Below are 14,202 nucleotides of genomic sequence, written 5' to 3' on the forward strand. Positions count from 1 at the left end.
ATATATATATATATATATTTATATTTATGTACATTGATAAACGGGTTCCTATGTCACACGCCTGCCCTTGTATATAATTTAACAATGCCTTTCTGTTGTTCAATGACATATAATATACAATTGATGACAACATTACAAAAACTATAAGAAATTGTAATGTTGTCATCAATTGTATATTATAATATTGTATGATTTTTTAAAACAGCAACTATTGAGTTTCTTGCCGGTTTCTTCTCAGCAGAATCTGCCTTCCGAACCGGTGGTAGAATCTTAACAAATAGTCAACTGACGTATCAGAAAGTGCTTGTAAACTGAGCCTACTTGAAATAAATGAATTTTGAATTTTCTTTGGTCTTTATGACAATTGCACTAACGTTAAAAGGTAAAACATATATACAGCCGAACGTAGAACCTCCTCCTTTTTGGAAGTCGGTTAAAAAGGGTTCTTACCCAACCAAACATTGATGTCCATGAGGGTTTTCCTCTCAACAGTGAAAATAGACAAGTACCTAAGTAGGTTCATTTTAATTTCACTATAAATAATCATTATACCTATTATCTCCCTACCATGTGAAAGTGAATGAATCAAATAAGTAGGTAATTATTATACGTTAATGAGAGAAATTGTTATACGGATAGATACACATTTATTTTAAACAATATGCGTGTTTACTTTTATACCACGTACTCAGTACCTTACTTTTATAATAAAATAAGTTTATTGCATTAGAAAGGCGTAAAAGTTTAGTGAATATGCAAAACGTTGAAAATATATTAAAATCTGGGTAAGTAGGTATGTTACTCGTTGTATTCTACTTTAGGCCGACTCTCGATGGTTCAGAGGTTGTCCCATGTAGTATCATGAAGTTCTAGGTTCGTGTTCTGGGTCGGGCTATGAAGTATCTATTGAACTTTTTAGAATTTAAACTATCGTGAGTGTTATTCATATTAATTGATTATGAAACACGGCTAAAACTGACGTGATGTAAGGCGGAATGTGTCCGAATAGTATCGAACCAATACGGGGTCCTTAGTCATGAGATGGTTCTTGCAACGCGGCACGATCCAAACTGCGACACAGTAGCGCGAGCGGCCGATCGATTTGAATGGATTCGAAACTAGTCGGGCATACTCCGACGTTGTATCACTGACCTGTTATCAAAATCACCCTAATCCAGTGGCGTAGCGTGCCTTGGAGGTGCCCTGTATCAAAATTAGTAAAGACAAATTAAGGGAAATGATTTCTCAAAAAAAAAAACAAAAATGCTTGCCATAAATTTGACAGTGAACCTATGTACATTTTTTTTTCTGATTGTGTAAGTGCCGTAGTCTCCTTATGGGACCTCAGCGGCGCCACCGGGGGGTGAACCTATGTACATGTAGGATGTTTTCAACTTTAAGGCGTACGCTTGACCAAGGAAAAAAATATTCCTTTTTTAATTTTGTAATTTCTGAAGTAAAAACTCTGCAGGTTTTTTATGTTTTTTTTTTTTTACGGGAATCACTAGATTAAGTGACATTGTGGATTACATTTTACTGTTTTTTGGTATTTTCACACGTTAGGGCTCCTATAGTTCGGGGGCCCCATATTATTGATACGGCGGTGGCTACGCCCCTGCCCTAATACCACCAACCCGTGGAGCCTGGTGGGCTTCGGCTCCAAAATCCCTCTTCAGTAAGGATTAAGCCGATACTTTTCAAATTTCCTGAAAAATATGAAGTAGAAGTAGCTATCTTACTCGTCTTACCTACTTTACTTGAGGCACCGGAGAATTTAAATTACTTTCTAATCTCATAAACTAAAACTCTGCAGGTTTTTTGTTTTTTTTTTTACGGGAATCACTAGATTAAGTGACATTGTGGATTACATTTTACTGTTTTTTGGTATTTTCACACGTTAGGGCTCCTATAGTTCGGGGGCCCCATATTATTGATACGGCGGTGGCTACGCCCCTGCCCTAATACCACCAACCCGTGGAGCCTGGTGGGTTTCAGCTCCAAAATACCTCTTCAGTAAGGAGGAAGCCGGTACTTTTCAAATTTCCTGAAAAATATGAAGTAGAAGTATCTATCTTACTCGTCTTACCTACTTTACTTGAGGCACCGGAGAATTTAAATTACTTTCTAATCTCATAAACTGGAAATACGCAAAAGCTTAGATTGAGTTTACGTTTTTCTGAGTAAAATCCATTTTAAGCGCCCGATTTTAATAAAATAAAACCTAATATAGGTATATTGGCTGTTGCACAAGACACGAGCTTTTGGCTCAAATACGATATTAGGTATATTTATTGTAGGTATATTGTGTGCCAAAAGAAAGCAAAGTATCATATAATTCTTAGGTATGCTTTCCAGCACTTTGCTTGCTGTTCTCAATACATTGATATACCTTTATGTTATGACTCACCTTTCACCTTATCTCTTCAGACAAAGTGTCTGATCAAGGAAGCGAAAATACTAATACTATTTTGCATTTATTGAGTAATTCATAATAGTCAGAAACTCACTAACTGAAGTGAACGCCGGAACTGAACTGTTACTGTGTGTACAGTAATAAGGTATCTACATAATGTAGAAGATAATGTGTAGTGGCGTGCATAATGTTGTCAACCAGGATATGCACTATTAGGAAAAATAACCAAACTGGGAAAATCTGCATTTAGAAGTATTAAGAAAAACATCTCTTAGGGTATGCAGTACTTTAATGCATGTATGAAGTGTACGCCACTGAGAATGTGCTTTTCGGTACAATATGAATAAATTCCTTCATTCTCTCTTCCTGCTAGAACTATACCAATGTATCAATGAAGCGAAAATTTAGGATATTTTTTTTTATTGCTTACAAGTTAGCCCTTGACTACAATCTCACCTGATGGTAAGTGATGATGTAGTCTTAGATGGAAGCGGGCTAACTTGTAAGGAGGAGGATGAAAATCCACACCCCTTTCGGTTTCTACACGGCATCCTACCGGAACGCTAAATCGCTTGGCGGTACGTCTTTGTCGGTAGACGTACCGCCAGACCTGGACCAATTAAGAAAATCTCAATCTGCCCAGCCGGGGATCGAACCAAAGACCTCCGTTTTGTAAATCCACCGCGCATACCACTGCGTCACGGAGGCAATATTAAATCATTTTGTAGACAATTTCGTTTCCGCCCGCGGTATAGTTTCAAATATTTTCATTGCATATTCAATTGGATGCAAATTAGCCGATGTGTCGAGAAAACGCATTCTCAGATTCCTAGTAAATAGGTATCTTATATCTGGCGAGACAAAATGGCGCATGCAAGTATGTTAAATGGAGCGCTACACCTCGGCCTCTATGTCCAGTGAATGGTTCACAGACTATATTATAAATAGGCACATCACTTAGCACTCGACTGGGCAATAATGGAGTTTAATTTCTTGGTCAAACCTTGATATAGGTCCTTGTAAATATCTATTAATCAAGTTTCTATATCGATGATTTATGCTGAGAAGAATCTGTTGGGTAATGGGCTAAAGCTGTGACAGCCCAGTGGATATGACCTCTGCCTCCGATTCCGGTGTAGGTTCGAATCCGGTCCGGGGCTTGCACCTCCAACTTTGCGGTTGTGTGCATTTTAAGAAATTAAATATCACGTGTCTCAAACGGTGAAGGATAACATCGCGAGGAATCCTGCATACCAGATAATTTTCTTACTTCTCTGCGTGTGTGAGGTCTACCAATCCGCCATTGGGCCAGCGTGGTGGACTATTGGCCTAACCCCTCTCAATCTGAGAGGAGACTCGAGCTCAGCAGTGAGCCGAATATGGACTGATAATGATGATGATGAATATTTCATGTTCCTGAGTACCAGAGTAAGTAGTAACCTCGTGGCTCGGGGTCGAACAAGTGTCGTTACTTGTAAGGAATTATTAAAAAAAATATGTACTTACTTGTAGGTAGAAAGCATATAACATAACTAATAACATAACTATTTACTCCATGACTAAACATCTCTCAAAGGTTTCTTTCCAAATGCGAGTAATTGAGATAGCTCTGTCTTTACGTAAAGAGACAAAGCTGTTTGCGAGATTTAGTCGCAGTGAGGGAGCGCCTGGAGTGCCTCTCGAGCTGTTGATAAACACTGCGAGGGCTTTTGAAGAGTGCTGTGCTCTCTTAGGGTTGTGCACGACTTATTTGAGACTTTTCACCGGCCGTTTTATCTAGATGCGACTGTGTAGCTAATTAATTAAACCAGTCCACGGGTGTTTTGAATCATTGAATTGGTACTCCGTTACATATTCCATTACCTATTTGGTTCAAGTTCGAAATTCATTTATTTCAAACTAGCTTTTGCCCGCGACTTCGTTCGCGTGGACTTCAGGTTCGTCCCGTCTAGTCTAGGACACAACCGTCAACGACGTCTGCCCTCACGCGTCTGCCCGCGTTCGGGTCGCGTACTCAGTGATGAGCCACTTCTTCCCCACCGCACCTACCCCGCTCCCCCCACGCCCTGTTCGCCAGGCACCGCTGCTGGTATTTATCACCGAAACGGTATTTATCGCCGAAATTGCTATGACTCTGCATTATAAATCTGTGATATCTTCGAAAATATTTATTTAATTTACATGCTGTAAAAAGCCATATTGATCTTTATTAAATGCACAATGTATTTAAGATACTTAATTGGATAAGGATTAATACTGTATTGCTTAAAATCGCTTCGTAAATAAGCCATTATTTCTCGTACAAAGGATAAAAAATGGTTATTGTGGGTTATTCCTAAGAGATAAACATATACCATCAAGGACTTTTTTGTAGACCTTTTTAAGTTGTACAATACTGTAGTACATTGTTTTGATCTATCTTGTAAGATTCAGTCGGCGTTTGCAATGTAAGCGCAAAAAATGTGTTTTTTTACGACCTCACATTAAAAACCTCAAAAATTGTAGCCTATGTGTTATTCTGATGTATAAGCTATAGCCTATGTGTTATTCTGATGTATAAGCTATATTGTGGTAAAGTTTCATTCAAATCCATTCAGTAGTTTTTACGTGAAAGAGTAACAAACATCCATACATCCATACTTACAAACTTTCGCCTTTATAATAGTAGTAGGATAGGCTTAATTTACAAGCACTTGTGACGTCAGGTTTTCTGTTTAGATAGTGAAAAATGACTGCTAAAGGTTTAAGCGTTTTCTATATTCTGTGGATCTCTCTTATATATCCATACTTATTGATTTAAGTATTAATTTATTTTATAGCACAATATTAAATCAATACTGAATAAGTAATTGACTATTATTTGTTGTAAGTAGAAACTGAATATACTTTATGAAAATTACCAAAATTTTTAAGAAGTTTTCAATAAGTCCATAGTCAAGGGGACTCGACTCCGAAAATTCATGTGCTATTAAGCATGTGAGTAGCTACAGGTAACAAGGTCAGCAAATCTATGACATTCGCAATTAATTTTCAGCAAACATAAATCATCAATGAAAAATTATTGCGATGACGTTTACTAAACAGCTCTTCGTAAAATGTTAATATTACAAGGCCGACAGACGTTTGTTTACACTCTCGCTTCGTGCTCGTTTGAAATATATCCCCTGCTTTTCATATCGTGTAAACATTGCACTGACAAATATTGCTCCTCAGCTACACTGCCCAAACTGTTCTTACATAAACATATTAAACTGACATAAATAGAGGAAGATCTCTTAAATCTAGCCAGTAAAGTGCTTGGTTTATTTTCAGTGCCGCAAAGCTTCAATGGATATTGCTCGCTCTACTAGCCTCAGGAGCTTTGAGTTTGCGGCTATAAAGTACGATTTCTCACCATTTCTCAAATTATATGTAACAATTTTTAACCGACTTCAAGAAACGGCCTTTAACGGATTTTTTTTGTGGCGCTGTGGTAAGCGCGGTGGATTTACAAAACGGAGGTCCTGGATTTGATTCCCGGCTGGGCCGATTGAGATCTTAATTGGTCCAGAACTGGCTGGTAAACCAAAGACATACCGTCAAGAGATTTAGCGTTCCGGTACGATGTCGTGTAGAAACCGAAAGGTGTGTGGTCATCCTCCTCCTAACACGTTAGCCCGCTTCCATCTTAGACTGCATCATTACATACCATCAGGTGAGATTGTAATCAAGGGCTAACTTGTAAAGAATAAAAAAAATTAAAAAAAAAGTAGTAGATATAATATATAAATATAATACATACAGTTCTGTATCACAAAGGAACCAATCTCAGTTGAAGCGAAGTCATTAAAAAACCTATTCTATTTATTTTCTAATTCCCCACTCGAACAATGCCGCCGACGCGTGCTCGTGTGGCGGAAACGATAGCTGGCGGTAGGCCAAGGTGGAATAGTGCTCACAACTCACTGATCGAATTGCGCAAACATGCGGATTGCGGGACTTTTTGTACAGGCGTTCTTATCGTCTATAATTTTTTTTTAATTTAACGTCAGTTTAACTACGATCTTACCTGCAACTTAATTACATACTTAAGTAACTCGGTGTACCATTCAACTAATCAGTCACTACATCGTTTTTCATCGTATTTTCGTTTTTGTAATCATCTAACATTGTGTTTTCAACGAAATGACACAGTTATCGTCATTTTACGTAAAGTAACACTAGTCTAGTATAGTGGTAGTAGCAGGTGGTAACGTTATTTTTACGAAAAACTGATATTTACGTTATTCTGTTGAAATATTCATGTTAAACGATTGTTAAAACAATACATTTGATGTAAAATGGCGTAGAAATAACTATATTAAATGATCACAAAAATAAAAATACGACGAAAATCGATGTAGCTGACTCATTTTTTGAATGGTACACTGAGATACATAACAAGGCCGCTGATGATATATGACAAAGCAATCTCAGATGGTAGCGGGTAGATACTAGGGGGTTTAGATAGGTAGGTAGGTTAGTAGATGTAGGTGCCCTTCTCTCTAATCTTTTAAAGATAGTAATATTTTAATCAATGGTTTGTGAGCTCTGAACTCTTTTATACTATAGATATGTTACGTGCCTATAAAATCTCGCAAAAAGTGATCTGAATTTAGCTACTTCACTAAGGGCTTGTTTAATTCCGTTGTATATTTATTATATACCTTTCCTAAACACACAACTGGACATTATATACAATATTTAGGTATTATTTGTTTATATGTTTAATTACTTAATTTTTAGTAACTATGTTTATTTTTATTAAATATGTTTAATAACTTAGTTTATTAAGCGACTCAAATTAAGACAGCGCTTTTGTTTGCACTCAGTTTTGACGCGCTAGTGACATATCTTTATTATAAAATTAGTGGCTCTGAATTCAGTGTAGACAACACATCCTCACGAACTATGTAATACGTGATTAATCTATACTAATATTATAAAGCTAAAGAGTTTGTTTGATTGAACGTGCTAATCTCAGAAACTACTTACTGGTCCTATTTGAAAAATTCTTTCAGTGTTAGATAGCCCATATATCGAGGAAGGCTATAAGGGGATAATTAATATATATATATTATCCGCGTATTCTTACGGGAACGAGAACCACGCGGGTGAAACCGCGCGGCGTCAGCTAGTACCTAATAATACGTGAATCTCGTCGTAATCATGGACTGATGACTAATATTGCCTGACGTGGCTCAACGTATCTACGGTACTATTAAATGTATTCTGTGCTACGGTGTATCTCTGACCCCAGGCAGTTTTACGTCGGTTGTAAAACGGTAAAAATATATACGTTTATGTGATTGTGTAAAGCAAAATAATCGTTTATCTTACCGATTGTAAATCATTGCTGGCATACGGTTTTCTTGCGGCCGTGGGAACATGCCAAATTGTTAAAACAATATGCGGTATTTATTACATATGATGAGCGTAAAATATTTCGATACTCACGTTTATAGCGTTTTGCTTTTAAAGTCTATTACTTGTACTATTATGTATTCTTTGGTTCTAGGACGAAATACACGTAAGTATTACACGACTACTTAGTAGGTAGACCAGCGGCTTAAAAATGCCTAAATTTCTAATGTTCAGTAAAATTTTTACTTTACAATATGTCAGCTCGATTTAAATATTTCAATCTGAAAAAATAATCCAAGTTATTCTGCAACGAATATGATGGGGTAAATCTCTAAATGTTCAGAAGATACAAAATGGCGAATGTTTGAAAATATACAATAAAAGGTGTAGTTTTTTTTTTCAAATTAAAATGTATTTTAAGGCCATTTTCAACAGATTTTTGCGCAGGCTCTAAACGAGGCTTTTCAACAATATGTTATACAGGGGTAAATTTGCTTCGTTTATTACCCTGCGCAGACAGAAAGAGTTTAGCCGTTCTGAGTCCAGCTTTCTGGATTCTGAGTTCTTTGTAATATTTGGGACAGATAGAAGGCGGTCAGACAATGGCAAATTGAGTGAACGAAAAAAACGAATGGTTTTCCTTTATAAGTTTTCCTGTGGCGAGTTTCTTAGTACTTATAAGAAGAGAATGTCATTATTTATAGGTACACGAGAGCCGTGATAGCCCAGTGGATATGACCTCTGCATCCGATTCCGGAGGGTGTAGGTACTAATCAGGTCTGGTGCATCTAACTTTTCAGTTATGTGCACTTTAAGAAATTAAATATCACGTGTCTCAAACGGTAAAGGAAAAACATCGTGAGGAAATCTGCGTACCTATTTTCCTTAATTCTCTACGTGTGTGAAGTCTGCCAATACGCATTGGGCCAGCGTGGTGGACTGTTGGAATAACCCTTCTCATTCTGAGAGGAGACTAATGCTCAGCAGTGAACCAAATATGGGTTGATAATGATGAGGTACACACAATGAGAGTAAAATTACTGTTTTGTATATATTTAATTATATAAAAGTTGGTCGGTCGTTCAGTGTCCTTCGTCGATAGTGATGGGCAGGGTGGTGTCGGGCTCGTAGTGGTAGTCGAGTTGTCTGGTGCGTAACATCTCCTTGTACACGTAGGCGGATTTGCGCGCCGTGCGCGTGCGTTTGGGATCCTCGTAGTCTACTTCGTACAGTCCGAAACGATTCCTATGAAATTTGAGAATAATTCGAGTAATAGTGCAACCCTATATGACAGAACTCTTCTGAAGAAGAATTATCGGCAAGCTTTTTTCTTGTTAGCTGTATTGATAAAGTTACAGTTAAGGTTAAAAGGGTTGAAAATGGTGCATTGTAGAAACGTGCTGCATTTTTTTGCACTATGGTCTCTACAATACTTTTGGTCATGGTTTTCCACTTAGCATCGGGTGGGTCATCTGTTTGTTTCGTATACTATTACTATAAATAAATCAACAACATTTATTGCTTATATAATCCGGGAAATCTTACTCCTATGCTGAGATGAAACTTTTTAAATTCGGCAGAGGTTGTTTTATTGTGTCCAGCTGCTGGATATTAAATAAGATTATGTTAATGGTGATCATGAACAAACAACCAATAAATAAAACATATTTACGCGTATCCCTGCAGCCATTCGAAGTTATCCATCAAGCTCCACGCTGTATAGGCCCGAACATCGGAGCCCTCGTCGACCGCGTCCAACATGGCGTCGATATATTGTCTGTAGTACGAGATGCGGCTGTCGTCTTCCAACCCCTCGTATGTAGAGAAACCATTTTCAGTGATATATATTGGAGGGTTATCGTAATCCGTGCGTAGTTTAGTTAAAAGGTTGTAGAAACCCCATGGCACAATCTAAAATATCAAATAATAAAATATTAAAGTAAATCATCATTTTCTTGTCTTTGATCCACATAAGTGGAGTTGAATAAAAATCAGAATATTATGTTGTTTACTTTCATTCGCTCCTATCTTTTACTCCTTCTACATACATATCTTCTTTCACACATTCCAACTATCTCTTATACCTTCTTCTTGTGTGTATCCATTTTCATATTGCCCATACCAAGTTTTCACGTTACGTAACTTGGAAGGTCGATTTTTTCACAGCTTCAATTGACCTGAGTAAGGTCGAGTGATGTTCCCGATATCTTCACAGACAGACACACATACAAACAGGTGGATCACAAAGTACCTATTCGTAAATCCTTTATGGAACCGAAAAATAACCATGTTTACCTATTGAGGAATCCTAAAAACTGTGACTTGTGATAGGTATAATATCGAAACATGACATTACGTACAACAGAATTTGAATTATCTCACCTTTAACCACGAAGAAACACCACTTTCCCATGTACTATCGTAATAAGACATTACCCCCATATCATCGTAGAATGAGGGTGATGGGTAGGTATCGCTAGTTAAAGAGGCATTTCTGTAAATTAGTTTACTTGTATAATGGTTGATCCCAAGGAAGTCAGAGCTTCCTTTTATTAATTCCACTTCTTCAGGGCTAAATTCAGGCAATCTCGACCGAAAGAATCCTTGTTCAAAGCTTTTAGCGGCTACTCGCTCTTTCATAACTGCAGGAAAATCTCCGTTTTTTGAAAATATTGGATTAATATATGTTCCCCACTGAAACAGTAGTCAGAAATTTAAATAAACAGGCCTTGGTTGAGCGCGTTAATTTGAACCTGGAGATGGTGTCCAGCTGGGGTGACGCCAATTTGGTAAAGTTTAATGCAGCAAAAACCCATGCATGTGTCTTTACTGCTAAAAGAAGCCCTTTCACCTTGGCCCCCACTTTCCGAAATATATCTATTCCCATCAGCGACAGTATTGAACTCTTGGGTGTTAAGGTGCTTGGGTGTTCTCATCCAATCTCGATTTTGGGAAATGCATTGAGAGTAAGACTAAGACAGCAGCTAAAAAATTAGGCATCCTAAATAAGGTTAAGCGGTATTTCTCTTCTGAACAGCTTCTTACCCTATATCAAGCACAGGTTCGAACAAGCATGGAATACTGCCTACCTATGGGATGGGTCTGCTAAATATCAGCTCTCTGCATTAGACTCAGTTGATCGTCGCGCTAGACGTATCATTGGTGATGAATCTCTAACTGGAAAGAATCTACAAAGTCTTCAACACCGACGTAACGTGGCCTGTCTTTCGGTTTTTACCGAATATATTTCGGAGAGTGCTCACGGGATCTTTTTAATCTAGTCCCTCCATCGCCATTCTACCACAGAACAGCGAGACACCGTGCAAATTGGCAACCTTTTGTTGTCGATGTCCAGTCGACTCGCACAAAACGTTTCGCATCGACGTTTCTAATAAGAACAGCGAAGATGTGGAATTCCCTTCCAGCTTCTGTGTTTCCTAACACTTATGATCTGTGCACCTTCAAGACAAGAGTGAATAGGCATTTTCTAGGCAAGAGCGCTCCAACCTAGACCTCATCATTGCTTTCCACCAGGCATGATTGTAGTCAAGCGCAAGTCTAATATAAAAAAAAAAAAAAAAAACATAAAATTATTAAGGAGTTCCTCTTCTATCTTCCGGTTTTATTATCATCATCTGATGATAATGTTTATTGATTATGCTATCCATTGAATATTGTGTAGCAGTTATGTTATGTAGTGACGGGATAGTCCAGTGGATATGACCTCTGCCTACGATTCGGAGGGTGTAGGTTTGAATCCGGTCCGGGACATCCAACTTGTCAGTTATGTGCATTTTAACAAATTAAATATCACGTATCTCAAACGGTGAAGGAAAAACTTCGTGAGGGAAACCTGCGTACCTAATTTCTTTAATTCTCTACGTGTGTAAAGCCTGCCGATCCCCATTCGGCTAAGGTCTAACCCCTCTCAACAGTGAGCCGAAATTGGGTTGTTATTGATGATGATAATGATGATAATAAGTTATGTAATCGTATTTAGGGAAGTACAAGTACCTCAAATTGTCTAGCCTCTTCAGCGGCTTCAGCTTCCTTTTCCGATTCAGCTTCAAACCAATTAGCACTGATCGCTATACCAACAGTACCGCCCTGTATTTTTGAGAATTCATTTTTATACATGTGATATGTTTTAGCATGCGCTACAAGTATGTTTTTTGCACACATATAATCAGCATATCCCGTCATATTATACAGCGGCGCTAAGGATGGACCGCCATATCCTTCATAGCAAACTTCCCGTGGCTCGTTAATGGTGAACCAATATTTGACTCGGTCTCCAAATAACTCAAAGACGATCCGAGCGTAGTCCGTAAACCAATCAACAACATGAGGGTTAGTCCAACCACCCATGTCTTGCAGTTTCTGTGGTAAATCCCAATGGTATAGTGTAACCATTGGTTGTATGTTGTACTTTAACATTTCATCGATGAGATTGTTATAATATTCTACGCCCTTTTCGTTGATTTTATCAGGAAAGCTGGTTGGGAGTATTCTTGTCCAAGATAAGGAAAACCTATAGAAATCTAGGCCAAGTTCTCGCAACATCTCTACGTCTCTTTCGTACTGGTGATAAGAATCGTCGGCAATATCACCCGTGTCACAGTTTTTTACAGGGCAAGGTGTGCTGTGGGTTAAGCGATCCCATATACTTTCACTTTTACCTAAGGAACAACAAGTGTAATTAGTATTTATAACAACACAAATGCTACTAAAATCATATATTATTTACCATCTTCGTTCCATGCGCCTTCGACTTGATAGGATGCAGTGGCTGTTCCGAACAGAATTCCATCTGGAATTTTTCTTATCTCATGTCTGTTTACACTTGATTTACAGTCAGCGAAAGCCACCCAAGCCAGAAACAGTACCCTAATAATATTTCAATCAATAAAAAATGTTGAAAATATAAAAATTACTTTATAAATTATTTTATAAGCATTATAGTATATGCTAAATAAAAAATAGACTTACGTATATTTAATTAAGCACATTATTTTGTTGGATGTTGTTACTGTAGCATCACTTGAGGCTGTAATCAGAGCAAACTAATAAAATAAGAGACGACTGACTCTTGATTTTAATATAAGTATGAAGTACTGATCAATATCATCGTCAATGTTTCAAGATATGAATATCTTGAAATACATGTTTTAATATTTTTTTTGTTTTTATATGAGTTTTAAAAGACTTCTATATATTTTTATTGTGATACGAGTAAAGTACTAGTACGAATCAAGTAGATAATCCACCTGATGGTAAGTGTCCCAAGGTGATAGATTGGCAACCCCGCACAAGAAAGCGCAGTACTTGTTGACCCTTTACCAGAGGGACTGAGGACATCAAGCGAGTCGCAGGGCGGCTCAGAATCGTGATGTTTGAAAATCCCTAAAAAGGCCTATGATGATGTAGGTAGATTTTTTTCGTATACACGTATTGTTTATTCCGACTTCAAAAAAAGGAGGAGGTTCTCAATTTGATGCGAATGTATTTTTATTTTTTTATGTTTCTTACCTCATTCTCAACTTCGTCATTTATTAACCAATTTTGAATATTTTTTTTTTTTGGTTTGAAAGAGATTCCTGCTTCGAAATTGGTCATTTTTATGAAAATCGGTTTAGTAATCAAAATAATTAAACTACGTCTTTGAAGTCGGTTCCATTTTTATGTTAAAAAGATTATTATGAGAAACAATCATTTCAAGTATTGATTGACATATTGATACAAGTGTTGTTATGATATGTATCAATATATTCTTTATCGCTTATCTGATGCCAATCAATTTTTCGCGTTAGATATTTAGAAAAGTATGAACACTTATAAAAATAACAACAACAACATGCGGGCGAAAAGATCGAAAATCTTTTCGACACCGGCCTTCCAAAACTGCCCCTGTAGCCAAGTAGCATGTCGATTCTCTTTCTACGATCGCAAACGCTTCGAAAACTAGAAAATTGTATGGGAATGGCATATCTTGATCTCGTGACCTGTCTGTGGAAGGAATGACATTTTATCGGCATAATATGAGAAATAATATCCGCCATTCGCCAGATATTTGGCTTGGCTGGCAATTCTTCGCTAGAGACCTTTGAAGTTTTAAATTAAATAGTGTTTTTCGAAGGGTTGCCGCGAAGCAAATGACTGGCGACTGGGAATATAATTTCTGCTGCTGCTGAGAAAAACATAAGAAGATTTTTACTTAGACGGTTGAAGGTCTGGATCCTGCTCAGTCCCAAAGCCACCAAGGTCAAAACTCCATAATTGGCTACCTTACTTACTTATAGTAGGAGCATGAGCTGACAAGCTTTCAGCTTTTATAGTGACGAAACTCTGGGGTTTACCGGCTCTTGGACTATAATATATCTTGCCTGATGAGCCTGCTACTGACAAAA

The 14,202-nt window shown here is 37.6% G+C and overlaps 1 protein-coding gene across 1 annotated transcript; it reads right to left on the bottom strand.

Annotated features, from left to right (window-relative positions):
- Nucleotides 1-8,877: 8,877 nt before the first annotated feature.
- LOC128199870 (myrosinase 1-like) lies at nucleotides 8,878-13,329 on the bottom strand. Its single transcript, XM_052891159.1, has 6 exons — nucleotides 13,325-13,329; nucleotides 12,543-12,682; nucleotides 11,810-12,474; nucleotides 10,178-10,489; nucleotides 9,468-9,706; nucleotides 8,878-9,040 (listed from the first exon to the last, which is right to left on the bottom strand). Exons 1-6 carry the CDS (start codon nucleotides 13,327-13,329, stop codon nucleotides 8,878-8,880), a joined length of 1,524 nt encoding a protein of 507 aa, XP_052747119.1.
- Between the last annotated feature and the right edge of the window lie 873 nt (nucleotides 13,330-14,202).

The sequence above is a fragment of the Bicyclus anynana genome, chromosome 3, assembly GCF_947172395.1.
Source record: "Bicyclus anynana chromosome 3, ilBicAnyn1.1, whole genome shotgun sequence".
Lineage (NCBI taxonomy): Eukaryota > Metazoa > Arthropoda > Insecta > Lepidoptera > Nymphalidae > Bicyclus > Bicyclus anynana.

What these genes read in the sequence shown, in the direction of transcription:
- LOC128199870 (XM_052891159.1), bottom strand. An exon ending in AAGAGGCTAGACAATTTGAG is followed by an intron (nt 10,490 to 11,809) that starts GTACTTGTACTT and finishes CTACTGTTTCAG; the next exon opens with TGGGGAACATATATTAATCC. An exon ending in GTGTTTCTTCGTGGTTAAAG is followed by an intron (nt 9,707 to 10,177) that starts GTGAGATAATTC and finishes TTGATATTTTAG; the next exon opens with ATTGTGCCATGGGGTTTCTA.